The sequence below is a fragment of the Rhinoraja longicauda genome, unplaced genomic scaffold, assembly GCF_053455715.1.
Source record: "Rhinoraja longicauda isolate Sanriku21f unplaced genomic scaffold, sRhiLon1.1 Scf001209, whole genome shotgun sequence".
Classification (NCBI taxonomy): Eukaryota; Metazoa; Chordata; class Chondrichthyes; order Rajiformes; family Arhynchobatidae; genus Rhinoraja; species Rhinoraja longicauda.
In genome coordinates this window covers 2,460-30,032 of record NW_027602424.1, presented here as the reverse complement: position 1 = coordinate 30,032, position 27,573 = coordinate 2,460, and the positions used below count along the sequence as shown (strand labels likewise).

Below are 27,573 nucleotides of genomic sequence, written 5' to 3'. Positions count from 1 at the left end.
ATGTGGTACCATCTCCATCACTGCGGTCCCCCCATCACTGGGGTCCCCCCATCACTGGGGTCCCCCCATCACTGGGGTCCCCCCATCACTGGGGTCCCTCCATCACTGGGGTCCCTCCTCCATCACTGCGGTCCCTCCTCCATCACGTCAGCTGGGAGACAGTCCTCCTGTATCCCGGCATGCCGCTCGCCATTGGTCCTCCAGTATCCCATCGTGCCTCATCCCGTGTCCCACAGTGCATTGCGTTGTAGTTCAACAACCGTCGCCGCCGCCGCCGCCGCCGTGATGGAGCCGTGCCGCGGGGTGATGGCCAGCGGCCTCCTTCTCTTCCTCAGCTTCTTCGGCGCCGGCCTGTGCAACACTCGGCGGGTGAGTGGGGAGCCGGGGCGGCGGCGGCGGCTGAGGTGGTTCATGTCGTCGTCGCTGTGGAAACGGAGAGCGGACGGGACAAGGCCGGAGGCGGAGCGACCCGGTGGACAGCGGCAGTCAGCGGGGCCGGGGCCCGGTACTGACCCCTGGTCAGAGCCCCTGTCCGCTAGGGCGTCCTCGGGCCCATTGACATGTACTGTCCCCTGGCCCCTAACCCCTATGGTGTCCCCGGGCCCATTGACATGTACTGTCCCCTGGCCCCTAACCCCTATGGTGTCCCCGGGCCCATTGACATGTACTGTCCCCTACCCCCTGTCCCCTACCCCCTGTCTCCTGTCCCCTACCCCCTGTCCCCTACCCCCTGTCTCCTGTCCCCTACCCCCTGGCCCCTACCCCCTGGCCCCTACCCCCTGTCCCCTACCCCCTGTCTCCTGTCCCCTACCCCCTGTCCCCTACCCCCTGTCTCCTGTCCCCTACCCCCTGTCCCCTACCCCCTGTCTCCTGTCCCCTACCCCCTACCCCCTGTCTCCTGTCCCCTACCCCCTGGCCCCTACCCCCTGTCTCCTGTCCCCTACCCCCTGTCCCCTACCCCCTGTCCCCTACCCCCTGGCCCCTACCCCCTGTCTCCTGTCCCCTACCCCCTGTCTCCTGTCCCCTACCCCCTGTCCCCTACCCCCTGTCCCCTACCCCCTGTCTCCTGTCCCCTACCCCCTGGCCCCTGTCTCCTGTCCCCTACCCCCTGTCCCCTACCCCCTGGCCCCTACCCCCTGTCTCCTGTCCCCTACCCCCTGTCCCCTACCCCCTGTCCCCTACCCCCTGTCTCCTGTCCCCTACCCCCTGGCCCCTACCCCCTGGCCCCTAACCCCTGTCCCCTAACCCCTGACCCCTGTCCCCTCCAGCCCCCTGTCCCCTCCAGCCCCCTGTCCCCTCCAGCCCCCTGTCCCCTCCAGCCCCCTGTCCCCTCCAGCCCCCTGTCCCCTCCAGCCCCCCGTCCCCTCCGTCTCCCCCCGTCCCCTCCGTCTCCCCCCGTCCCCTCCGTCTCCCCCCGTCCCCTCCGTCTCCCCCCGTCCCCTCCGTCTCCCCCCGTCCCCTCCGTCTCCCCCCGTCCCCTCCGTCTCCCCCCCCGTCCCCTCCGTCTCCCCGTCCCCTCCGTCTCCCCGTCCCCTCCGTCTCCCCGTCCCCTCCGTCTCCCCCGTCCCCTCCGTCTCCCCCGTCCCCTCCGTCTCCCCCGTCCCCTCCGTCTCCCCCGTCCCCTCCGTCTCCCCCGTCCCCCCCGTCTCCCCCGTCCCCCCCGTCTCCCCCGTCCCCCCCGTCTCCCCGTCCCCTCCGTCCCCCCGTCTCCTCCGTCCCCTCCGTCTCCCCGTCCCCTCCGTCTCCCCCGTCTCCCCCGTCCCCTCCGTCTCCCCCGTCCCCCTCTAGTCCCCCTAGTTCCCCTCTGTCCCCCTAGTTCCCCTCTGTCCCCCACCCCCTGTTCCCCACCCCCTGTTCCCCACCCCCTGTTCCCCACCCCCTGTTCCCTAGCGTGTCCCCGGGCCCATGTACTGCCCCCTAGCCCGTGACCCCTATGGTGTCCCCGGGCCCTTACAATGTAGACCTGCTCCCCGCCTTGTCCTCTGCATCCTGCCTCAACCCCTGCCTCCCTAGGCTCTTATACTGTCCCCTGTCTCCAGTCATGTACCCTGTGCCAGCCTTGCTCCCAGCCCTGTTCCCTCTACTGTCCTCGCCCCCCACGCCTCTACCACCTGCAACTCCTGCACAGGCACCTACCTATATTGTCCCCTATTCACTGTCCCCCAACACCCTGCTTCCTGCATCCTCAGCCCCCGGCACTTGTCTCCTGCCCCCAGCCTTGTCCCCGGGCCCCTGCCTCTACCCCCTGCATCCCTGGGCCCCTAATCCATCCCCTCCCTCCAGCCCTGCCTCCTGCCTCTACCCCTTGCAACTCCAGCCTGGACCCCTAAACAGTCCCCTATCCCCCCGGTCTCCTTGCATCCCCATCTCCTACATCTACTCCCTGCAACCTGGGCTCCTATATTGTGCCCTGCCTCCATGCAATCTTTAGCCTGTCCCCTTGCCCCTCAGCCTGCTGCACCTTGGTCTCTGTCCCCAGCCCCTTCACTGGCCCTGCCCTCAGCTTTATCTTCCTTCCTCCCTCCCCCCACTGAAGCCCCCTGGACTTCAGACTTGCAACCATGACCCTTGCGCCCCCCCCCCCCCCCACCAGCTCCCACCCCTATAATGTCCCCTGTATCCCTGGCCATGGCCCCTACATTGACTGCTGCCCTAGCCCCAAACTCTGCTCCGCGCTGAGGCCGAGTGACAGACCCGGCAGCGGTGAAACATCTGTTGCTAGGATGGTGAGGGAGTCCTCCTTGGCCTTCCCGTGGATCTGACGGGGTCTGATCCTGTTCAATAGGTATCTCTGTTGCTGCCCATGCTCTCAGCTTCCTGTAACCTGTCAAGTGGAGTTGACTTGACAGGCTGTGCAAGCCACAAGGGGCCTGAGAGCTTGGCGAGTCTTTGTCATTAGTTAGTCAAGTCAAGTTTATTTGTCACATACACATACAAGATGTGCAGTGAAATGAAAGGTCACCCACAGTCCAGCAATAGAGCAATAATAATAAACAATTTCACACACAATCACAACCAACACAAACAAAAAAAGAAAAAAAGAAAGAAACAAAAAAAAGAAATGAAACATCCACCACAGTGAGACCCTCTAGTCCCCTCCTCACTGTGATGGAAGGCCAGAATGTCTTTTCTCTTCCCCTGACGTCTTCTCCCGCGGTCAGGCTGTTGAAGTTGCCAAGTTCCAGGCCGCGCCGGACGGTGAAAGGTCCGCAGTGGGCTAATTGTCAACCTGATGACCTTTTATTGCAATGTTATTTATTGTCACATGTAATAACTGATCTGCTGAGTGTTTTGAGCATTTTCTGTCTTTATCCCACTGCTATTACTATTTGCTTTCTACCAAGTCCCTGTGCACTATCAATGAGTAGGAAGCGCTGCACAACCCAGCTGTGGCCAATGGACATTTGTTACGTGAGGCAGCTCTTACTGATGTGCTGTGTCTGTGTGAAAATTATAAAAACAAAGCTTGCAGAAGGGTTGGTACCGTGTTAGCTTTTATAATAGGATGGAACTAAGTTGTTGAAGTAATCCTTCAATTATTCCCAAAACTGAAACTTTCCCCACTATCCCTGTGCCAAAGGTTAATAACCTCGACACTTCAGATTATTTTCAATGTCGATCTTTGGATTTTTCATTTAGGATCTTGGTCATTTTGCACAAATTATATGTCAGCAGTGGACAGGAGTGGTAGAAGAGGGTTTGATTATTTGTTTAAGTCTAAGCTTAATTGCTTTAAATGCCACACTGGAACAGACAGGAATTTTGAACCTTTACCATATTAATATGCATATTTTATATACATTATAACATTGCTCTTAAAAATAATCTAACATGAAGTCTGGATTTTTACCCCTGATAAAATATTATGTTCAAGTTATGGCTATTTAATTAAGTCGCAAATGTCAAACGTTTGATGCATTCAGATGAGAACTTCCTCATCTCGGGCCAAGGTTCAAATCCATTCATCCTTGGAGGTATCATCTCGTAGCTAGAGGAGATTAAAAATATTGTGTTAATACTCTTGGGACGTAAGTGTTGGGTGAGGTTGAATTGAAGTAAAGGCAGCATGGTGTCAGTGAAATGAAATAAATTCCAATGTATGGAAGTTAACTTTGGTTATACAAATGTTCAGTATGATACAAAATGCTGGAGTAACTTCTTAAGAAGGGTCTCGACCCGAAACGTCACCTGTTCCTTCTCTCCCGAGATGCTGCCTGACCTGCTGAGTTACTCCAGCATTTTGTGAATAAATCGATTTGTACCAGCATCTGCAGTTATTTTCTTATACTTCAGTATGATACAACTGTCCCTGCATTCTGACACGTAATGTTTGAGAGCAAGCTTCAATTTTAGAGAAGAAATGTGAATAACCCTGTAGTTATAGAGTTATACAGGCCCTTTGACCCAATATTTCATTGCTAACCATCAGAAGTTCCTACCTGAAGCATCACCTCCAGAGATGGAGCATGTCCTCCAGAGAAGGTAGACACAAAATGCTGGAGTAACTCAGCGGGACAGGCAGCATCTCAGGAGAGAAGGTAGTCACAAAATGCTGGAGTAACTCAGCGGGACAGGCAGCATCTCAGGAGAGAAGAAATGGGTGACGTTTCGGGTCGAAACCCGAAGGATCGCGACCCGAAACGTCACCCATTCCTTCTCTCCTGAGATGCTGCCTGCCCCGCTGAGTTACTCCAGCATTTTGTGTCTACCTTCGATTTGAACCAGTATCTGCAGTTATTTTCGTATGTCCTCCAGAGATGCTGCCTGACCTGCTGGGTTATTCCAGCACTTTGTTTTTTTTTCTCTCTCTGTCTCAAGTGCCCATCTACATTAATTCCATTCAACAACTCCTGATTCACAGCTTTGTTTACCTTGGTGATTCAAGTGCTCATCTAAAAACCTTTAAAATATTATGAGATACAGTGTGTGCCGATAAATAGGAAGACAGATAGATAAATATTTATTCATTTTAAAGAATAATTCACTTTCTCGTTCCTTTCAGGTTCACTTGCACGTCCTCCAATCTCATCTACTGTATCCGCTGTTCCAGGTGTCAACTCCTGTACATCAGCGAGACCAAGCGCAGGTTCGGCGATCGTTTCGCTGAACACCTCCGCTCAGTCCGCCTAAACCTACCTGATCTCCCAGTTGCTCAGCACTTTAACTCCCCCTCCCATTCCCAATCTGACCTTTCTGTCCTGGGCCTCCTCCATTGTCAGAGTGAGGCCCAGCGCAAATTGGAGGAACAGCACCTCGTATTTTGCTTGGGTAGCTTACACCCCAGCGGTATGAACATTGACTTCTCTAACTTCAAATAGGCCTTGCTTTCCCTTTCTCTCCATCCCCTCCCCCACTGCTCCCCTCCATTAAGGTGTCCCCCAAGGCTCAGTCCTTGGCCCCCTCCTCTTCATCCTCTACCTGTTCCCCCTTGGTCAATTAATCCGCCGTCATGGTCTCAACTTCCACTGCTTCGCCGATGATATCCAGCTCCTCATCTCCACCAAGTCAATCTCCCCCACCACACACTCTACACTGACAAACTGCATCACTGAAATAAAATCTTGGCTTCAATCAAACTTCCTCAAACTCAATTGCAACAAATCTGAAATCATCATCATTGGTCCAAAAACGCTCACCAAATCCACCCAAAACTTCATCCTCAACATTGATGGTCTCCCAGTATCCACCTCACCTCACATCCGGAATCTTGGAATCATCCTTGATCAAACCCTCTCCTTCGACAAACACATCAAACACATCACAAAGACAGCCTTCTTCCACCTCAAAAACATTGCCCGTCTCCGTCCATCCCTCTCCTCCACAGCTGCAGAAACCCTCATCCACGCCTTCATCACCTCCCGTTTGGACTACTGCAACAGCCTCCTCTATGGCGCACCCTCAAAAATCATCAATAAACTTCAATACATTCAAAACTCCGCTGCCCGTCTACTCACACACACCTCGATCCGTGACCATATCACCCCCGTCCTTTATAAACTCCATTGGCTTCCCATCCCCCAGAGAATCCAGTACAAAATCCTCCTCATAACCTACAAAGCCCTCCATAACCTGGCCCCATCCTACCTGACCGACCTCCTCCACAGGCACACTCCCATCTGCACCCTCCGCTCTGCCGCTGCCAATCTCCTATCCCCCCACATCCGGACCAAACTCAGATCCTGGGGGGACAGGGCTTTCTCCATCGCTGCTCCCACCCTATGGAACTCACTACCCCAAACCGTTAGAGACTCCTCCACACTCACCACATTCAAAACATCGCTGAAGTCTCACCTGTTCAGTACTGCCTTCAACCACTGAAGGTCACCTCACCTTCTGTCTCCTTTCTCTGTTCATTTATTTATTTACTTATTTATCTATTTATTCATTTCCCTATGTTCTCAAAATCTCTGTAAAGCGTCTTTGAGTATATGAAAAGCGCTATATAAATAAAATGCATTATTATTCTCAATTCTCCCACCAATCTTTCTGTCTCTGTCCCGCCCACTCCCCTGACATCAGTCTGAAGAAGGGTCTTGACCCAAAAAGTCACCCATTCCTTCTCTCCAGAGATGCCGTGTGTCCCGCTGAGTTACTTCAACTTTATGTGTCTACTTTCGATTTAAACCAGCATCTGCAATTCTTTCCTACACCTTTCTCGTTCCTGTTATGTTCACTATCCACTGAGACACTGACTTGCACGTAAAGGGCATCAGGTCAATGCAGATCTGCACTGAGTTGGATGCAGTTGGAATTACAGATGAGTTAGAAAATAGACAATAGATGCAGGAGTAGGCCATTCGGCCCTTCGAGCCAGCACCACCATTCTCGAATGCATTCAGAGAATTGGCCTCATGGTTCATCTCGGGTCACCACAAAGAGTAGCAGGGTCATCGTGGTTTCCTACTTATCAATGAACACTACTGAGGAGCAGAAGAACACAAAGTGTTGGAGTAGCTCAGAGGGCCAGGCAGCGTCCCTGGAGAACATAGATAGATGACATTTTGGGTCAGGACCCTTCTTCAGTTACTCTGGCACTTTGTGTCGTCTTATCAAAACCACCTTCTGCAGTTCCTTGCTTCGTCGACTGAGGAGCATATTTAAGGACAGATTTGCAGTCAATTGTTGTGTTCTGTGTTATCAAATAGCCTTTTAGCCAGTATCTACTCCTTTACTTGTGCCTAAGTAATAGTATATGGGTGAGGTATCAGATGTTAATTAATGCCTAGGGTTATAATAATAATAATAATAATATATTTATTTTATATAGCGCCTTATCACATGCTCAAAGCGCTTTACAAATACAATTAACATAGAGACAAACAGACAAACTATCCTGACGGAAAAGCGGCGAATACTCAACGCCAGCGTCCTCTCACGTCAGGGTCCGGCAGTAGACATCAAAAAGCACAAGACACACAGATACAATTTTTTACACAAAACAGCCATCACAGTGATTGCTCTAGGCATACCCTCACTGTGATGGAAGGCAAAGTCTTATCTCCTCCTCATTCTTCTCCCGTGGCGCCACGAGGCAGTAGTGCAACGTTCCTTCCTGGAGTACTGTGTGCAGTTTTGGTCTCCAAATTTGAGGAAGGATATTCTTGCTATTGAGGGCGTGCAGCGTAGGTTTACTAGGTTAATTCCCGGAATGGTGGGACTGTCGTATGTTGAAAGACTGGAGTGACTAGGCTTGTATACACTGGAATTTAGAAGGATGAGAGGGGATCTTATCGAAACATATAAGATTATTAAGGGGTTGGACACGTTAGAGGCAGGAAACATGTTCCCAATGTTGGGCGAGTCCAGAACCAGGGGCCACAGTTTAAGAATAAAGGGTAGGCCACTTAGAACGGAGATGAGGAAAAACGTTTTCACTCAGAGAGTTGTAAATCTGTGGAATTCTCTGCCTCATAAGGCAGTGGAGGCCAATTCTCTGAATGCATTCAAGAGAGAACTAGATAGAGCTCTTACGGATAGTGGAGTTAGGGGGTATGGGGAGAAGGCAGGAACGGGGTACTGATTGAGAATGATCTGCCATGATCACATTGAATGGTGGTGCTGGCTCGAAGGGCCGAATGACCTCCTCCTGCACCTATTGTCTATTGTAAAAGAGGAGATATAGTCATAGAGTTACACGGCATGGAAACGGGCCCTTCGGCCCAACTTGTCTCTGTTGTCCAGTTGCCTATCTGAGCGAATCACATTTGCCTGTATTTGGCTTATATCCTCTTTTCTGTCCGTGTTCAAGATGTATGTTGGTTTGATCTGAAAATTTGGAAGATGCCCAAATGAAACACTTTTCATACTAAATCTGGTTCTGGATTCTGAAAGTGTTTTATGGTTTGATATGTAAGATGTCCATTTTCTTAATAGATACTTTATACATTTTTTATTATCTCTGCCAGCAACATTTTAATCCACAAGAACATTTCACTCTACAAGTATTAGAAAATGAACCAGACCGGTTTATTAATTAGCAAGGGATGGAATAATTTTATCGCCTCGGGACTGCACAGCTTGAATTATTCATTCAGTGAAAGTTCACTCGGATGTTGAAGTTTGGAAGTTAGTGTCTGGGAATATTTTGGTGTGCGATCTTGACAGCGTCGTGCTATGTCAGGCCGACATTTAGTTCATCGATCCAGTGCTGCCATGATGTGAGCATCTGCAATGATGTGTCTTTAACATTAAGATGGCGGCGGTGGAGGATGAAGGGTAAAGTTAGCGGCTGAGATCGGTCCACGAGGGGTTGTCTCGTGTGCCCTTGGAAAGCGCCCAAAGGTTCTGTGATCGGCTCGGAGAGCGGGACACGGCGAACGACCTTGGCGCACGGGGGCAGAGGGGCGGCTGCTGGAGGTGACGGACGGCACGTTTGCGGTGGTCGCTGGTGCTGGCGGAGGTGGTCGCGGGAGGCACTACGGCAGCGAGCGAGTGGATCGGGCGCAGCCTGCGGCAGCTGCACGGAGCAGCAGCGGGAGGAGCCCATGGCATGGCAATGGGCCAGGCCCGCCACAACTTCACCCATCCAGTGCTGCCCCTATGTCACCCATCCAGTGCTGCCCCTACTTCACCCATCCAGTGCTGCCCCTACTTCACCCATCCAGTGCTGCCCCTATGTCACCCATCCAGTGCTGCCCCTACTTCACCCATCCAGTGCTGCCCCTACTTCACCCATCCAGTGCTGCCCCTACTTCACCCATCCAGTGCCGTCCCTACTTCACCCATCCAGTGCCGTCCCTACTTCACCCATCCGGTGCCGCCCCTCCACCTATCCAGTGCCGCCCCTACTTCACCCATCCAATGCCGCCCCTTCACCCATCCAGTGCCGCCCCTTCTTCACCCATCCAGTGCCGCCCCTTCTTCACCCATCCAGTGCTGCCCCTACTTCACCCATCCAGTGCTGCCCCTACTTCACCCATCCAGTGCTGCCCCTACTTCACCTATCCAGTGTTGCCCCTACTTCACCCATCCAGTGCCGTCCCTACTTCACCCATCCAGTGCCTCCCCTCCACCTATCCAGTGCCGCCCCTACTTCACCCATCCAGTGCCGCCCCTACTTCACCCATCCAGTGCAGCCCCTACTTCACCTATCCAGTGCTGCCCCTACTTCACCCATCCAGTGCCGTCCTTACTTCACCCATCCAATGCCGCCCCTTCTTCACCCATCCAGTGCTGCCCCTACTTCACCCATCCAGTGCCATCCCTACTACACCCATCCAGTGCCGCCCCTCCACCTATCCAGTGCCGCCCCTACTTCACCCATCCAGTGCCGCCCCTCCTTCACCCATCCAGTGCTGCCCCTATGTCACCCATCCAGTGCTGCCCCTGTCACCCATCCAGTGCTGCCCCTACTTCACCCATCCAGTGCTGCCCCTACTTCACCCATCCAGTGCTGCCCCTACTTCACCCATCCAGTGCCGTCCCTACATCACCCATCCAGTGCCGCCCCTCCACCTATCCAGTGCCGCCCCTTCTTCACCCATCCAGTGCCGCCCCTTCTTCACCCATCCAGTGCCGCCCCTACTTCACCCATCCAGTGCCGCCCCTCCTTCACCCATCCAGTGCTGCCCCTATGTCACACATCCAGTGCTGCCCCTATGTCACACATCCAGTGCCGCCCCTACTTCACCCATCCAGTGCCGCCCCTCCTTCACCCATCCAGTGCTGCCCCTATGTCACCCATTCAATGCCGCCCCTTCTTCACCCATCCAGTGCCGCCCCTTCTTCACCCATCCAGTGCCGCCCCTACTTCACCCATCCAGTGCCGCCCCTCCTTCACCCATCCAGTGCTGCCCCTATGTCACACATCCAGTGCTGCCCCTATGTCACCCATTCAATGCCGCCCCTTCTTCACCCATCCAGTGCTGCCCCTACTTCACCCATCCAGTGCTGCCCCTACTTCACCCATCCAGTGCTGCCCCTACTTCACCCATCCAGTGCTGCCCCTCCACCTATCCAGTGTCGCCCCTACTTCACCCATCCAGTGCCGCCCAACTTCACCCATACAGTGCTGCCCCTACTTCACCCATCCAGTGCCGCCTCAACCACCCATCCAGTGCCGCCCCTCCACCTATCCAGTGCCGCCTCTACTTTACCCATCCAGTGCCGCCCCACCTTCACCCATCCAGTGCCGCCCCTTCTTCACCCATCCAGTGCCGCCCCTACTTCACCCATCCAGTGCCGCCCCTCCTTCACCCATCCAGTGCTGCCCCTATGTCACCCATCCAGTGCTGCCCCTATGTCACCCATCCAGTGCTGCCCCTACTTCACCCATCCAGTGCTGCCCCTACTTCACCCATCCAGTGCTGCCCCTACTTCACCCATCCAGTGCAGTCCCTACATCACCCATCCAGTGCCGCCCCTCCACCTATCCAGTGCCGCCCCTTCTTCACCCATCCAGTGCCGCCCCTTCTTCACCCATCCAGTGCCGCCCCTACTTCACCCATCCAGTGCCGCCCCTCCTTCACCCATCCAGTGCTGCCCCTATGTCACACATCCAGTGCTGCCCCTATGTCACACATCCAGTGCCGCCCCTACTTCACCCATCCAGTGCCGCCCCTCCTTCACCCATCCAGTGCTGCCTCTATGTCACCCATTCAATGCCGCCCCTTCTTCACCCATCCAGTGCTGCCCCTACTTCACCCATCCAGTGCTGCCCCTACTTCACCCATCCAGTGCTGCCCCTACTTCACCCATCCAGTGCTGCCCCTCCACCTATCCAGTGTCGCCCCTACTTCACCCATCCAGTGCCGCCCAACTTCACCCATACAGTGCTGCCCCTACTTCACCCATCCAGTGCCGCCTCAACCACCCATCCAGTGCCGCCCCTCCACCTATCCAGTGCCGCCTCTACTTTACCCATCCAGTGCCGCCCCACCTTCACCCATCCAGTGCCGCCCTACTTCACCCATCCAGTGCCGCCACCACACCGGGGCTTGAAATGAGAAAATAAGAAATTGCACATCTCCTTGGCCAAGATCGTACGTTTCAGATTGCAAGATGGTGTTGGATTATGGCAACTCTCTGTCTGCTGTTCCAGAGGAGGGTCTGTTGTACTCGTGTGTAGTTTGATTTGACTGGATAGCATGCAGAACAAGAATCTGTACAACAAAATTATTGGGTGTCGAGAAACACTACCAAATCTGTTCTGACAGCCACTTAACCTCGGCCTCACAAGATGATAAGAAAACAAAACTAACATTCTCAACGACTAAATACTACAAGAGTTTACACACGAAGATGGACACAAAAAGCCGGAGTAACCCAGCAGGACAGTCAGCATCTCTGGAGAGAAGGAATGGGCGACTTATCGGGTAGAGACCCTTCTTCTGCACTGAATTGTACATTTTTGTTTATTCCTCCTCCAGCTACTTTGGATAAGGGTGAAATGAAAATCTGTGTCAAATTGTGCATTTCTTGGAGTGCCTTCACATTAAAATGCTGCAGTGGTTTAAGAAGTAGCTCACCGCCAGTTTGTCCAGGGCCATTAGGGATGAGCAATAAATGTCAGCCCAGCCAGGGAACCCCATGTTCAGATCAATGAATAAATAAAACCACTGAAGCAGACTGCGACGGCCCAAATTAATGCACAACCTTTAAATGGAATAATTTGTATTGGATTTAAATGCAGTTTTAAAACATGAGAGAACATTGTGTAAGCTCCTGTGTAGGAAGGAACAGCAGAAGAAGGGTCTCCACCCGATAAGTCACCCATTCCTTCTCTCCAGAGATGCTGACTGTCCCGTTGGGTTACTCCAGCTTTTTGTGTCCATCTTCGTGTGTAAACTCTTGTGGTATTTGGTCCTTGAGAATGTTGGTTTTGCTTACTTTATCATTCAATGCTTTAATCGAGGCATGGTGATCTCTGAGGTAGAATCCGTAATTGAAGTTGTCTGAAATGATTTTGTCTTAGATTACGAAAAGAGCTTAAGAATAAGACATAAATAAAGTTAAGTGTAACATTTGCTTCCTGAAAAACTGCACATTTCTGCCTTAGCTGTAGCGCAATGTACACTTTGTGCAGTCACCCTGTGATTTACTGCACAGTATTATCCAATAAATCTACACTAATGACAGATATAATCTCTTGGAGAGAGTACTGTTCTGTACTGCTGTGATTTGAGTGTACCTGGAAATGGACATAGATTTTTCAACTTTGATTCATTCCAAAAATATTTCTCTCAAAGGAAAGGCAGCTTTGAATATAAAGTGTGTACCACTTGATACATTTGTGAATATGATCAGTTGCTTTCAGATGATTTTTAATTTGAGAGATAATTATTCCCACTGAGTTATCACTGTGTTGGTGCACAGCATCTTTAGCATGTTGGTAAACTACTGTAGGGATAATTGCTCTTGATGTTTTTTAATGTTGGTTCTGATATGCTGACTGTAATGTTTTAATTCATCGCTATCAGTTACACTCTTCAGAGAATTCTGGTTGACTAGCAGTTCAAATGCATTTGGAGAAAAATAAATGACTGGGCCACTGGATTCTCTTAAAATTGTTTCCAGTCGAAGGACAAGAGGGCACAGCATAAGAATAAAAGGATGCATCTTTAGAATGGAGATGAGGGGGAATTTCTTTAGCCAGAGGGTGGTGAATCTGTGGTATTCATTGCCGCAGAAGGCTGTGGAGGCCAAGTCAGTGGATATTTTTAAGGCAGAAATTGATTGTTTCTTGATCAGTACGGGTGTCAGGGGTTATGGGGAGTAAGGCAGGAGAATGGAGTTGAGAGGGAGAGATAGATCAGCCATGATTGAATGGCAAAGTAGACTTGATGGGCCGAGTGGCATAATTTAGCTCCTCTCACTTACGAAAATCAAATAATGACGTTTAACTTTTCAGAGGTATTGGTGCACTGTACTGCAATATACCTCGACAGAAAAAGCAGGTGGACTGTAATGTGGTGTGTAACGGGTTGTAATTGAGGGTATGCAGATCACACAGAACTGCAACTAGGTATTGAATTGAATAGAATTGAATAAATTTTATTAGCCAAGTATGTACACATATAAGGAATTTGCCTTGGTGCTTTGCTCGCAAGTAACAATGTGACATACAGTAAACAATTAAGAATAAAACATAATAATTTACACATGTGAAGAATGAAATAAAATACCAGAGCACAAGGAGGCTACAGACTTTTGGTTGTAGGATTTACAAGATTGTAACGCAGTTTGTGCTGTAATTAGGTTGATGTGGAGCATTGAAGACTGTAATTTGACATTTGCAGAATACAGAGAGCTGGAATAAGTGAAAAAGAGTGTTATTAAAGCGGAGTTTGATAGATTCTTAACTAATAAGGGTGTCAAAAATTAAGGAGAGAAGGCAGGAGAATGGGTTGAGAGTGAAAAACAGATCAGCCAGGAATGGCAGAGCAGACAATGGTCGAATGGTCTAACTCCACTCTGTCTGATGGTCTAAAACCCTGCGTCACCAATTATGCTAATAATTGCAACGCTTCCAGCTAGATATCCATCTTTAAATTCCTCAGTGCTAGCTATGTGTAGGAAAGAACTGCAGATGCTGGTTTAAATCGAAGGTAGACACAAAATGCTGGAGTAACTCAGCGGGACAGGCAGAATCCCATTCCTTCTCTCCAGAGATGCTGCCTGTCCCCGCTGAGTTACCCCAGTATTTTGTATCTACCTTCAGCGCTCGCTATACCTTACCTCCAACTCTGAACATTAGAATCGAGTGCACGTTCTGATAGTTCAATGCAGAACTGAGTGCAGCACATACTGGCACTCTGTTTTCTGCCTTTCCTGTCCTGATAGAATTATGAGAGGCATACATAGGGTAGATGGTCAGAATCTTTTCCCCAGAATAGAAGTGTCAAAGACTAGCAGGCATAGCTTTAAGGTGCAAAGGACAAAGTTTAAAAGAGATGTGTGGGGCCAAGTTTTTTTTACACAGAGATTGGTGGGTGCCTGAAACGTATTGCTAGGGGTTACGGGTGGTGGAGGCAGTTGCATTTGTGGTGTTTAAGCGGCTTTTAAATAGGCACATTATGCAGGGAATGGAGGGATATAGAGGGATAATGGAGGATGGCTCAGTGGCACAGCGGTAGAGTTGCTGCCTTACAGTGCTTGCAGCTTCGGAGACCCGGGTTCCATCCGGCTGCTGTCTGTACGGAGTTTGTACGTTCTTCCCGTGACGTTAGGGTTTTCTCCGAGATCTTTGGTTTCCTCCTACATGCCAAAGACGTACGTTTTTGTAGGTTAATTGGCTTGGTATAAATGTATATTGTCCCTGGTGTGTGAAGGATAGTGTTAATGTGAGGGGACCGCTGGTCGGTGCGGACTCGGTGTACCGATGGGCCTGTTTCCGCGTTGTATCTCTAAACTAAACTAAACTAGATCATGTGCCGGTAGATGTGATTCATTTATCTTGGCGTCATGTTCAGCACACTGCGTGGGTTTTCTCCGGGTGCTCCCGTTTCCTCCCACATTCCAAAGATGGACAGGTTTGTAGGGTAATTGCCCTGTGTAAATTGTCCCACGTGTGTTGGAGAGCGAGGGGAAATTTAATTGAAGTGCACAAAATTGCGAGGAGCCTGGGCAGGTTGACTATGAAGAATTTATTTGCTTTACAGTGATCAATAACATGCTATTATGGGTTTTACTTAATTACAAAGGATACAGAGGAGTGAAGAAAAAATATTTTCACTCAATATGTCTTAAGTGTATTCAATAGACAATAGGTGCAGGAGGAGGCCATTCGGCCCTTCGAGCCACCACCGCCATTCAATATGATCATGGCTATTCAGGAAGTCTTCAGGAAGTCTTTGCCTGAAAGGGTGGCTGAAGCTGAAATCCTCATTGTTTTAAGATACTGGTCCGCCATCGATTTTCTGGCATCCTTGGTTCCAGAGTCTTTCTGGATTATCCATCTTGCTGGACCACCAGAGATCACAGCCTTGGAGAGGATTCCAATGGTACCGGAATGGTCTGTCTAGGCAGCTGAGTTGCTGAGATTTTGGCCCATCAAAATCGGCCTCGGAAGTCAGCTATGGAAATGGATCTGCTGGCTCTGGTTGGCCCCCAGTTCCAGAGCCCCGGCCACAGGGCAGATTCGGTCCACCGATCTGCCTTATCCTGCCAAGAGCAGCACCTTTGGGGGGACTTCCGGGTGGGGAGGGGGATTTCAAGTGTACTCTCGTAATTTTATCCAGATTAAAGGAGGTGAAAGACCACCGGAAAATCGGTGGTGGATCATAAGAATCAAGTTTACTCTGCCATTCAATCATGGCTGATCTATCTCCCTCCTAACCCCATTCTCCTACCTTTGCCCCATAACCCCTGGCACCTGTACTAATCAGGTAATATGCTTCAAGTAATCAAGATCTGTAGATAGGCACAAAAATCTGGAGGAACTCAGCAGGACAGGCAGCATCTCTGGAGAGAAGGAATGGGTGACGATTCGGGTCGACCCATTCCTTCTCTCCAGAGATGCTGCGTGTCCCGGTGAGTTGCTTCAGCTTTTTGAGTCTGTACTTGTGTATGTATTTGAGGCAATTTATGTACTGGCAAGTCAGGATGGCTCTGTAGCTCCACTTTTGGCTTGCTTCAGTAAGATAGGCCAAATGCTCGCCTGCTCTGTACAAATCTGTAACTGCGATTTTCATTCACTTTTGTAAATTCAGTTTTTGTAAATTAAGTTTGTGGAACTCAATATATGGGGTGAGTACAATTGTCAACCAGCACTTCTAAAGACAGACACAAGGAACTGCAGATGCTGCTTTGAAAAAAACCAACAACCTTTCAGATACCTGCAGAGTTGCTCCAGCACCTTGTGTCTTCTAAAGGCTAATATTTTTTTCTCTTTTTCTGCCTCCAAAAGTCTCAACCTACTGTTTTGGAGTCTCCAGTTTTACTCATTTAAAAATAAGTCATTAAAACATGAAATATTTTGGATTGCGTGTCTGATATCCCTTTCAATTTTTATAGAAATATAAATGTTCTTGACATAACTATCTTTCATCAGTGCTTGAAGTGAAACTGGGAAAGAATGAATCAATTTTCAAAAGCCCCCAGCTTTGCAATTTCTGCTACGTTTTATATTAACGCCATAATGCTAAAATGTTGGATTTTGTCGGCACGGTAGCGCAGCGGTAGAGTTGCTGCTTTACAGCGAATGCAGCGCCGGAGACTCAGGTTCAATCCTGACTACGGGTGTTGCACTGTAAGGAGTTTGTACGTTCTCCCCGTGACCTGCGTGGGTTTTCTCCGAGATCTTCGGTTTCCTCCCACACTCCAAAGACGTACAGGTATGTAGGTTAATTGGCCGGGTAAATGTAAAAATTGTCCCTAGTGGGTGTAGGATAGTGTTAATATACGGGGATCGCTGGGCGGCACGGACTTGGAGGGCCGAAAGGGCCTGTTTCCGGCTGTATGTATATGATATGATATGATATGATGATACCATAGTCATGCTTACTGACTTTTTTCTATCCTCTTTGTAAACTTTGCTTTCTGAGTTCACAAAATAACTGAGTTTGCTCATGCACACATCTTGGGAAACTGTTCCTGGAACGGTTTAGACAGTTCAACTCTTAACCATCGATCACCCATTCGCGCTAGTTCTATGCTATCCCACTCTCCATCCACTCTACACACTACGACAATTTACACTGGCCAGTTAACAGGTTCATGGATAGGAAAGGTTTAGGGGGATATGGGCCAAACTTAGGCAGGTGATGGGGCATCTTGATCGGCATGGGCAAGTTGGGCCGAAGGGCCTGCTTCATAAGTGATAAGATTAGAATTAGGCCATTCGGCCCATCAAGTCTACTCCGCCATTCAATCATGGCTGATCGTTCTCTCCCTCCTAACCCCATTCTCCTGCCTTCTCTCCATAACCCCGACACCCTATTCTCCATAACCACCGTGCCACCCTAGGGCGGCACAGAGGCGCAGCGGTAGAGTTGTTGCCTTACAGCGAATGCAGCGCGGGAGACTCGGTTTCGATCCTGACTACGGGCGCCGTCTGTACGGAGTTTGTACGTTCTCCCCGTGACCTGCGTGGGTTTTCTCCGAGATCTTCGGTTTCCTCCCACACTCCAAAGACGTACAGGTTTTGTAGGTTAATTGACTGGGTAAATGTAAAAATTGTCCCTAGTGTGTGTAGGATAGTGTTAATGTGCGGGGATCGCTGGGTGGTGCAGACTCGGTGGGCCGAAGGGCCTGTTTCTGCGCTGTTTCTCTAAAAAAATCTATGCTGTTTGATTCTATGATTTTAACCTACAAACTGGCATGTCTTTGGGATATGGGAGGAAACTGGAGCACGTGGAGGAAACCGGAGCACAGGGAGAATGTGCAAACTCCACACGGAGAGCACCCGAGGTCAAGATCTAAATGATGGGTGTCTGGCACTGTGAGGCAGTTGCTCTGCCAGCTGTGCCATTGTGATGTTGTTGTTGAACACTGTTCTACAATCCTACAGGAGTACGCGCACACACGCACACACTAATGTTTTCCTTCTCTTTCAGCCTGGAGACATTCTTGATTCTGAGGTTTCAGGCGTGTCTGTACTCCTTGAACACGCGTTTGAATTTGGTAAGTTGAGAGGGGAAGATGAGAATGATGAATATTGGGTCAAGGTCATCAGTGGTTTTCATGTGGACACCCTTATCTCCGTGGAAATGTCTGCATCAAATATTTCCTGTGATTAAAGGTGCATTAAGCAGGGAGCACAGAATAAAGTTGTGAGTAACAGAAGCGGGTGCAACATGAGGCAAAAAATATTTCGACAGTCGGTTAGGATTGGACAGGAACGTCTGATAGGCTGAGTGATGTGATTGCCATGAAGGGAATTTGCATAAATATGTGAAAGATTAAAGAAACTTGGCGAGATAGGTGCGGCACGGTGGCGCAGCGGTAGAGCTGCTGCCTTACAGCGTCAGAGACCCGAGTTCCATCATGACTACGGGTGCTGTCTGTACGGAGTTTGTACATTCTTCCCGTGACCACGTGGGATTTCTCTGGGTGCTCCGGTTTCTTCCCACGCTCCAAAGACGTACAGGTATGTAGGTTAATTGGCTGGGCAAATGTAAAAATTGTCCCTAGTGGGTGTAGGATAGTGTTAGTGTGCGGGGATCGCTGGGCGGCGCGGACCCGGTGGGCCGAAGGGCCTGTTTCTGAGCTGTATCTCTAAAAATCTAAAAAAGAAAAAGAAAAAAATCCAAAGACCTACAGGCTTGTAGGTTAATTTGCTTTGGTAAAATGTTAAATTGTCCCTGTAAAGTCTGTTGGATAGTGCTATAGAGTACGGGGTGATTGCTGGGCGGCGTGGGCTCGGTGTGCTGAAGGGCCTGTTTCCGCGCTGTATCTCTAAAGTCTAAAGTAAAGTAAATATGGAGAAGAGTTGGCTGCGGTATTAACAGTAGCTTTTTGAAAGAGTTAGTATGCACTTAATGTACCGTGTGGCCTCCTGTTACGGTGCAGTGAATGCATTTGTGGTGTGCTGTGATGGGACTGACCTGGGCTGTGAGAGCAGTTGTTTGCAGTAATTAAACTTTCAGCTTACATCGTTGCTCCTCACTGTTACTCGGCCTCCAAGAGCAATCTTCTGAAGTTATGCTTCATGAAATTCAGATACCCTTAGTTTACAGCCCATCAGAGAGCTATAAAGATTGTTTTATCATTGTAGATGACAGCGTGCGTTACAAAAAAAGGGGTACGTTGCTGTGGAGACCGGGCCGAGAAAACTCCCTCACGTTATCTCAGATGCAGCTGACAGAGGATGAAAGGGTCAAACTCAGAGTAAGTGGTTATACATTCTCCAACTTCCTGAACCGATTGCTGGTGAAGTGTCTTCAAATTAGCAAGCACCGTTTTCATTTTGTGGAAGCAAGGAACTGCAGATGCTCGATTACACAAAAAGAGAGATAATTTAGCAGCCAATTATTATTGAGCAAAACACAAAATGCTGGGGGAACTCAGCAGGTCAGGCAGCATATGTTGAGGGAATGGACAGGTGATGTTTCAGATCAGAGGTCCTTTACAGACAAAGAAAAATCCTGATCCGAAACATCATATATACATTCCCTCCAAGGATGCTGCTTGACCCACTGAGTTCCTCCAGCACTTTGTGTTATGCTCAAGATTCCAGCATCTACAATTCCTTGTGTCTAACAGCCAAAATATTATTGAGTTCCTTATGTTGATAATTATTTCGTGCTTCATTAAAATACAGTAAAGACCAGCAAAGATACACGGAAAATAATTTTGCTCTCCGCATTTATTTAACAGATGTTTAATAGTGATTTTATAGCTGTTTTATGCAGAAAGTTGTTTGAAACATGATGTATGTTTTAAAAATGTTCTTGTGTTGATATGTTGATAAATTTGCTACATCTGTCAAGTCTAACATTTCAGTGAGGTTTATTTGATGTGATTGATGGATTTTGTGTGCATTTACAAAGTTATGTACTTTTCAGTACTTATCAATCATCGGCATTCCAAGTTCAGATTCAGAAAGTAACAGTGATTGTGTGTTTGCTTTTGGTACCAGTGGCAGTAGGGAGAGAACAACTTGAGGATATACCTTAGCATCGTGTTAACTGTACCCTTGGATTAGCTGAAAGGACAATGGAACCGTGACATTGTCCTTTACCAGGCCACTACCTCCAGCATTAAAGGCCAAGTTACTCTCAGACAGCTACATTGGGCTGGCCACGTTGTTCGTATTACCAAAGCCAGACTCCGGATACCGATACTCTACTCTGAACTTTATTACGTGAGGAGATTATCAGGCAGACATGGAGAAAGGTTCGATAATGTGTGCAAAGCTTCTTTGCAGAACATCTCCATGGACTCCTGGGAATCCCTGGCCATGGTTCAGTGGAGAAGCAGCATTTTGGGGTGATGTCGAGAATCTGAAGACTCTGTACAGGAAACGCACTAGAGGGCGGCAAGTGGCACAGCGGTAGAGTTGCTGCCTTACAGTTCCAGAGACCCGGGTTCGATCCTGACTATGGGGAGCTTTACGTTCTCCCCGTGACCGCGTGGGTTTTCCTTCGGGTGCTCCAGTTTCCTCCCACACATCAAAGACGTGCGGGTTTGTAGATTTATTGGCTTCTATAAATTGTAGTGTGTTGGATGCGAAACTGGGATAACATGGGAACGAGTGTGCGGGTGTTCGTTGGTCGGCGCGGACCCGGTGGGCCGAAGGGCCTGTTTTAATGCTGTATCTCTAAAACTAAAACACACGAAAATCCTGTGGGAACAGTGGAAGGACTGTAACATTTCGTCATCTATCCACCCATCTGAATATATTGTGATTGATCAACTTTTTGTCTCTTTCCTTCGCTTAGGATATGGCTGGTACAGACGGCTTGTACCGAATTAGAATCCCAAGAAAATTAGGCAGTGAAAGTTCCACTTTGGATTATGTCTCGTCCTTTGTTCGAGTAGTAAGTATCAGAAAAATTGCAGGATCTGCATTTTAACCAAAGTACAAATAATATATTTGCAACACTTTTGAGAATATTGAAGTCAGTTATTAGTTCCATTTGTGCTGTGAACTTGTGTCTTAAGCTCAATACAGAAACATTTTCCTGTGAACCTCTCATCAGTAGCATGTTTTTGAAAAGATTTGCTGCTCTGATATTGTTTTTCTGAAGAGGGTTTCAATTGTGAAAAGTTTCCTGAACAAAGCTGAGATGTTTAGTTCTGAATTATCAGGGGAAAAAAGATCCTTGGTTGGGCAAATTAAGGTGACAAACTTTAAACTTTTAACTTTGGTGTCAACTGGATTTTGGCCCTGATTCTCTGGTCCAAATTCTAGCTTGCAACCCACTGCTTTAACTTAAGCACTCGATATAAATGTAAGTAATTGTCATTATGTTGGGCACAGTTTGTGTCGGTCCTAAAATAACTATTTTAGTTGACATGGGCCAAAATGGAAGGGGTTGGGGTAAAAGCAATATATGGAACTTAAAAAGGTGTCTTAAAAAGGCGGGACTGTCATATGTTGAAAGACTGGAGCGACTAGGCTTGTATACACTGGAATTTAGAAGGATGAGAGGGGATCTTTTCAAAACGTATAAGATTATTAAGGGGTTGGACACGTTAGAGGCAGGAAACATGTTCCCAACGTTGGGGGAGTCCAGAACAAGGGGCCACAGTTTAAGAATAAGAGGTAGGCCATTTAGAACGGAGATGAGGAAAAACTTTTTCAGTCAGTGAGTTGTAAATCTGTGGAATTCTCTGCCTCAAGGCAGTGGTGGCCAATTCTCTGAATGCATTCAAGAGAGAGCTGGATAGAGCTCTTAAGGATAGCGGAGTCAGGGGGTATGGGGAGAAGGCAGGAACGGGGTACTGATTGAGAATGATCAGCCATGATCACATTGAATGGCGGTGCTGGCTCGAAGGGCCGAATGGCCTCCTCCTGCACCTATTGTCTATTGTGTCCATCTTTGATATTAACCAGCATCTGCAGTTCCTACCTACCCATAAAAAGGTGGAATATGGTCTCAGGGAAGCTGATGATTTGAGTCTCTGATTGGACAACTATTCAACATATTAATGCCTTTGACTCAAGTTGACTCAACAATGGTGCAATGTTATTGCACGACTCCATTAGGCTCAATGGATATCCATTTCTTTAAAAAATATATATAATTTGGTTTTAGTTTGAATCTCTTGAGATTCCTCCTGCGATTGTTGAATAAAGATTGTGGAATGATAGGTTTTTTTGTTGACCATAGTTTACTGTGATATTGATTGAAATTGATTGAAAGATACAGCGTGGAAACAGGCCCTTCGGCCCACCGAGTCCATGCTGACCATCAAAGAACACGTTGTCAATAGCTCCCAAGTTACCCCATGTGCACATCTACTCCCTGGGGCCAATTAACCCACAAACCTAATAACATACTGCCCTCACACATGCACCAAATCACAGGCCAGGGGTCATCCTTTTATATGAATTGAAATTTTTTCCTAAAATGGGCTCTCTTGCATTTTGCAGAATTTGACTGAAAATATCAGTTATCATCGATTGAGCCTCAGTCGATGGTAACCTGTTTGTATCTGCATATTGGTAGATCAATGCATCACTTTTAATTGGAAATCAAGGGACTATGTACCGGAATATAGATCTTGGAAATAGAAGCTCTTCGATGATCTTAAACTACTTTGCCGCTTTCCTGTGGAAATTTCTTGATTCCCATAAAATCTATTGATCCTCTGCCGCAAATATACAGTTTATTGATCTCCGCCTCAATCATGCGTGTGGGCTATGTGTTCAGATCAACTGCTGCTCCTCAGAAATTATATTCCTCTATTGATCTGCTAAAGCAAATGAGACCCTGGGATCAGTGAGTAGAGACAAGAGTACAAAATCATGGAAGTTCAATGTGTACAAATGTCCTAGGGGTAGTAATGGAATAGTGAGGGGATTTCAGTTAAGGACACATAGTGCTTAAGTGACTCTGCAGCTCAGGCAGCATCTATGGAGAACAGGGATAGGGATTTATTAGATTGGTTTTTCTCAGGAAGTGTGGGAGGAGATTTGACACAGTTGTGCAAGATTTTGGTGGAATATCTGCAAGGCCAGATACAGTACAGTACAGGTGTCAGAGGTTTAGTGGTGTACTTGATTAGTACGAGTGTCAGAGATTATGGGGAGAAGGCAGGAGAATGGGGTTAGGAGAGGGAGAGATAGATCAGCCATGATTGAATGGTGCAGTAGACTTGATGGGCCGAAAGGCCTAATTCTACACCTATTCCTTATGACCTTATGACATTGTTAGCATGAGCTGACAGCTCAAGGATGAGGTTCACAGATTAAAACTTCAGGCAGAATGTACAGGGAGCAATGTGACGAAAAGATATTTTACTTAGAATAGTGAAGGTCATGAATTTGCTGCTTGCAGAGCTGGAAACAATCAGTGGCTTCAAATGAGAATTGATTTGGCACAAGTGAATAATTTGCAGGCGTGTGTTGAAGGAGCAGAGGAATTGAACGTATAGGATTTCTGGGTGGGAGTCAGTGTAGACTCAATGGGCTAAATGGCCCCATTCCAAGCTGTAATAATACAATGATTCAATGATCTGCAGACCTGTTCCAGGTTTTGGTTTGTGAGATGTATTAAAGTTTTGTTTCCAGTTAGGTTTCTCAATGCCTTCCTTCATTATCAGAACCAATCTTCCATTGTGTAAATTGCAGCATAACTGTGTTGCATTACCGTGTATCTGCTACCACCTACCTTAGCCACTTTCGCTTTGATACCAGTAGATGTAACAGTGCAGATTAGGGGACAGAAATTGAAAAGATTTGCCGCTGGCACTAAATCTTTAAGGGTGAATGGTTTGTAGATAGGACTGTAACAGTATAACCTTGGCACTGACCAAGTGCAGTGACTAAAGTCTCATGGTTCCTATTCTAGAAATTACTGGCAAGAGCTTGCAAAGATGTAAGCATTTAAATGACAAAAGGATTTTCTATGCTGCACACAACAGAAAATGGCCGGCAAATTGTACAGAACAGTGAGGTGTCGTCGTTGTAGATCTTGTTCATTCCTGTCCAGGGAGTGTTAGACATTGCAGTTTCATTAGCCACTTGATTTGCTGTTGAATCAAGAGAAGCCCCAGTCATTACAATTTAAGATGCACAGCAGCATTAATAGATTTGTAGCTTCACCAAAATAAATCATTTGGCACCAAGGAATGTGGTGCCACAGATGGTTTATTACATGTCCAGCAGATCACTGCTGCTTTGTTTTATTTGTATAGCACAGATCAATTAAAAATAAATCCTCCTGTGCTTTGCTGACAATGAGTGGGAGCTCTGTATCATTAACAGCATCTCAGACCAGGTTCAGGCACTTGTGTATACATGGGTGCGATCAAGGCAGTTGTGTAGAAGGAACTTGCTGCAAAAACCACCAGACCCAGCAGTACAATAATAAACAAGAAGTGAGTGTCCCCACTAGCCACCAGGATCCAGCAAACCCTCAGCTGACAACACCAAAATGGTTTTTTGATTGTCACAGGTAGTCAAGCCTAAGAAGCACATACAAAGCCCTAAACGGACTTGCCCCCCCATATCAAAAATCTTCTAACCCACCACTCTATCTCCAGGTCCCTCGTGTCGGCCGACTTGAGGCTACTGACTATCCCGCCGTCTAGGCTTAAGCTCGGGTGACCGCTCTTTTGCGGTTGCAGCTCCTAGACTGTGGAACAGCATCCCTCTCCCCATCAGAACTGCCCCCTCCATCGACTCCTTTAAGTCCAGGCTCAAAACCTATTTCTACTCCCTAGCGTTTGAGGCCCTCTGAGGGGGCGCTGTGAACTGTTTATGTATGTGCTGTTATGTTTGTGTGCCATTGTATGTTCGTTCTTAGTACCTGAACTGATGTACAGCACTTTGGTCAACGTGGGTTGTTTTTAAATGTGCTATACAAATAAAATTGACTTGACTTGACTTGACTTGAAAATCATCTGGAAAAATCATTGAAACTATGAAATGAGTCTTGAACTGGAAATGTTGATAGATGTTGAGATTGTTTAAGTATACAGCAAAATGGAAAGGCTAACAGTGCAATTAAAAGTCCATGGAGCTGATGTAGATGAGCATGCGATGGGACAAAGTGCTGGAGTAACTCAGCAGGTCAGGCAGCATCTCTGGTATTAAACTAGCAGCTGCAGTTTCTTGTATGCTCTATGTAGTAGGACATAATATGTTATTGATAACATTTGTATTTGAATTGTAGAGAATTGTGCTCACTTGGGCATCATGTTATAAGAAAGATGTTGTCAAGCTGGAAAGGGTGCAGAGAGGATTTCCGAGGATGTTGCCATGACTTGAGGGCCATAGCTATAGGCAGAGGTTGAGCAGGCTAGGACTTTTTTTGGAGTGCAGGAGGCTGAGGGGTGATCTTATAGAGGTGTACAAAATCATGAGAGGAATAGAGAGGTAAATGCAGAGTTAGGGAATTTTGCCCAGAATAGCAGAATCGAGAACCAGGGGACATAGGTTACAGTGGAGGGGGAAAGATTTAATGGGAACCTGAGGGGTAACTTTTTTACACAGAGTAGTGGTTATATGGAATGAACTGCTGGAGGAGATCATTGAGGCAGGGACTATTGTAACAAATAAGACATTTGGACAGGTACGTGGATAGGATAGGTTTAGAGGGATATGGGCCAAGTACTGGGCAGGTGGGACTAGTGTGATCAGGCATGTGGACAAGTTGGGTAGAAGGGCCTGTTTCCACGCTGTATGACAATGAGATGTTTAAAGTAACCAAAATGTTGACAAAAAAGATTTTAAATGCTGGACGTGTAGGAAAGAACTGCAGATGCTGGTTTACATCGAAGATGGACACATAAAGCTGGAGTAACTCAGCGGGTCAGGCAGCACATGAATCGACCCGAAACGTCACCTATTCCTTTTCTCCTGTAAATGCTGGATTCTTGATCACAAAAGACAAATGAGAGGAACTCAGCAGTTCTGGTAGCACGTGTGGTAGGAAATCGACAAACTGCGTTTCAGGTTGGGATCCTTCTTCAGACTATTTAGTTGCGTGAAAAAGTCCGAAACGATCTAGCCCCTAACCCACCTTTACCCTTTGACTCAATTGCTTGCATGATGTATTTTTTTATAATGTGAAATTTCTTAGGGAAAACAGCTATCACAGTTATCTGGTGCATCAAATGGACATGAATTAGTAACTTTCTCTTTGACATAAATCTCCTTTGAGTGCCTTTTAAAACATGCACAGTCTGCAAAATGTTGCTGGCAGCATTTTCGTTGTAGAGTTTTGTATGTTTATGTTCTGAGTCGTATTTGATGGAGTCGTACCAGTAACTGGGATTCCTTCCCATTCCCCTACTACAGTCCAGCAGAGCAGTGTCAGGTGAACAAGCTGTCATTTGAACCGATTGCTCCTTAGTCCTGGGTGATGTATCGAGTGCTATTCGAGATCGCAATCTAGTGGTTGCTTGTGGAAGGTACAAATTTGTGGACACCAGCTGGTGGGATCTTGCTCTAGTGGAACAACCTACCAACAACCTGCTTCTTTGGGCATCAGTAACTTGGATGAGGCACTGCAGAGTTGTTGCGTCTGTGCTTGTGTGACTGATTCTTGAAAAGAGTTGAAAGTGTGGAAGTGGGCTTGTGAAGCATTGGTCAGCCCACAGCTGGAGTATGTGTGCAGTTCTGGCCACCACACTACACGAGCGATGTGATGGCATTGGAGCGGATGCCAGGATGTTTGCTGTGATGGAACGTTCCCGTTATGAGGAGAAACAGGGGAGGCTGGAACTGTTTTGTTTCTGGAGTGGAGGTTCAGAGACGGAGGTTCATGTGGACACGAGGAACCGCAGAACAGAAACGCCGACTGTCCATCTTCTCCATAGTGTTGCCTGACCCACTGAGTTACTCCAACACTTTGTGTCCTTCAGAGACAACATGGTTGAGATATATGAAATTGAAAGGTGTTGATAGGATGGGCTGTAGGGAGCTGTTCTTCATATCCAAGGTGGATAAGTAAGAAGACATTGATGTAGGAAAAGTGGGAGACTTAGAATGGATTTGAGGGGACATAAAGCATGGCACAGCACAGCACAGGAACGGGTCCTTCGACCCAGAATGTTTGTGCCGAACATCATGCCAAGTTAAACTGGTCTCACCTGCCTGTACATGATCTATATCCCTCAATTCCCTGCATTTCCACATGCCTATGTAACAGCATCTTAATCGCTGCCATTGTATCTGCCTCCACCCCCACTCCTGGCAACATGTTCCAGGCCCTCACCACTCTGCATATAAAAAACTTAGTATCACTATATGCCCTCTAGCATTGGACCTTTCCACCCTGGGGAAAATGGTTCTGACCGTGAACCTTTTCCATGCAGAGCATGGTGAGTACCTGGAGTACACTGGCTAATAAATGTTACAGGAGCAGAATTGCTGATGTCTCTAGATGAGCACTTGAATTGCCTAGGCACAGAAGGCCATGGGGCAAGTGCCGGGGGATGCGATGAATGTGGACAGGTGCTCCCGGTCGGTCAGTGTGGATGCGGTGGGCCGAGTGTTCGTGAATCTGGCTTCGAGCATAC

The 27,573-nt window shown here is 48.0% G+C and overlaps 1 protein-coding gene across 1 annotated transcript; it reads left to right on the top strand.

The window, feature by feature from the left end:
- On the top strand, nt 1–27,573 carry LOC144591608 (uncharacterized; the record flags this gene model as incomplete). Its single annotated transcript, XM_078395665.1, has 6 exons — nt 1–369; nt 17,994–18,060; nt 19,154–19,266; nt 20,820–20,918; nt 27,370–27,375; nt 27,459–27,573. Coding segments are annotated over exons 1-6 (769 nt in total), but the record flags the coding sequence as incomplete, so codon positions are not given.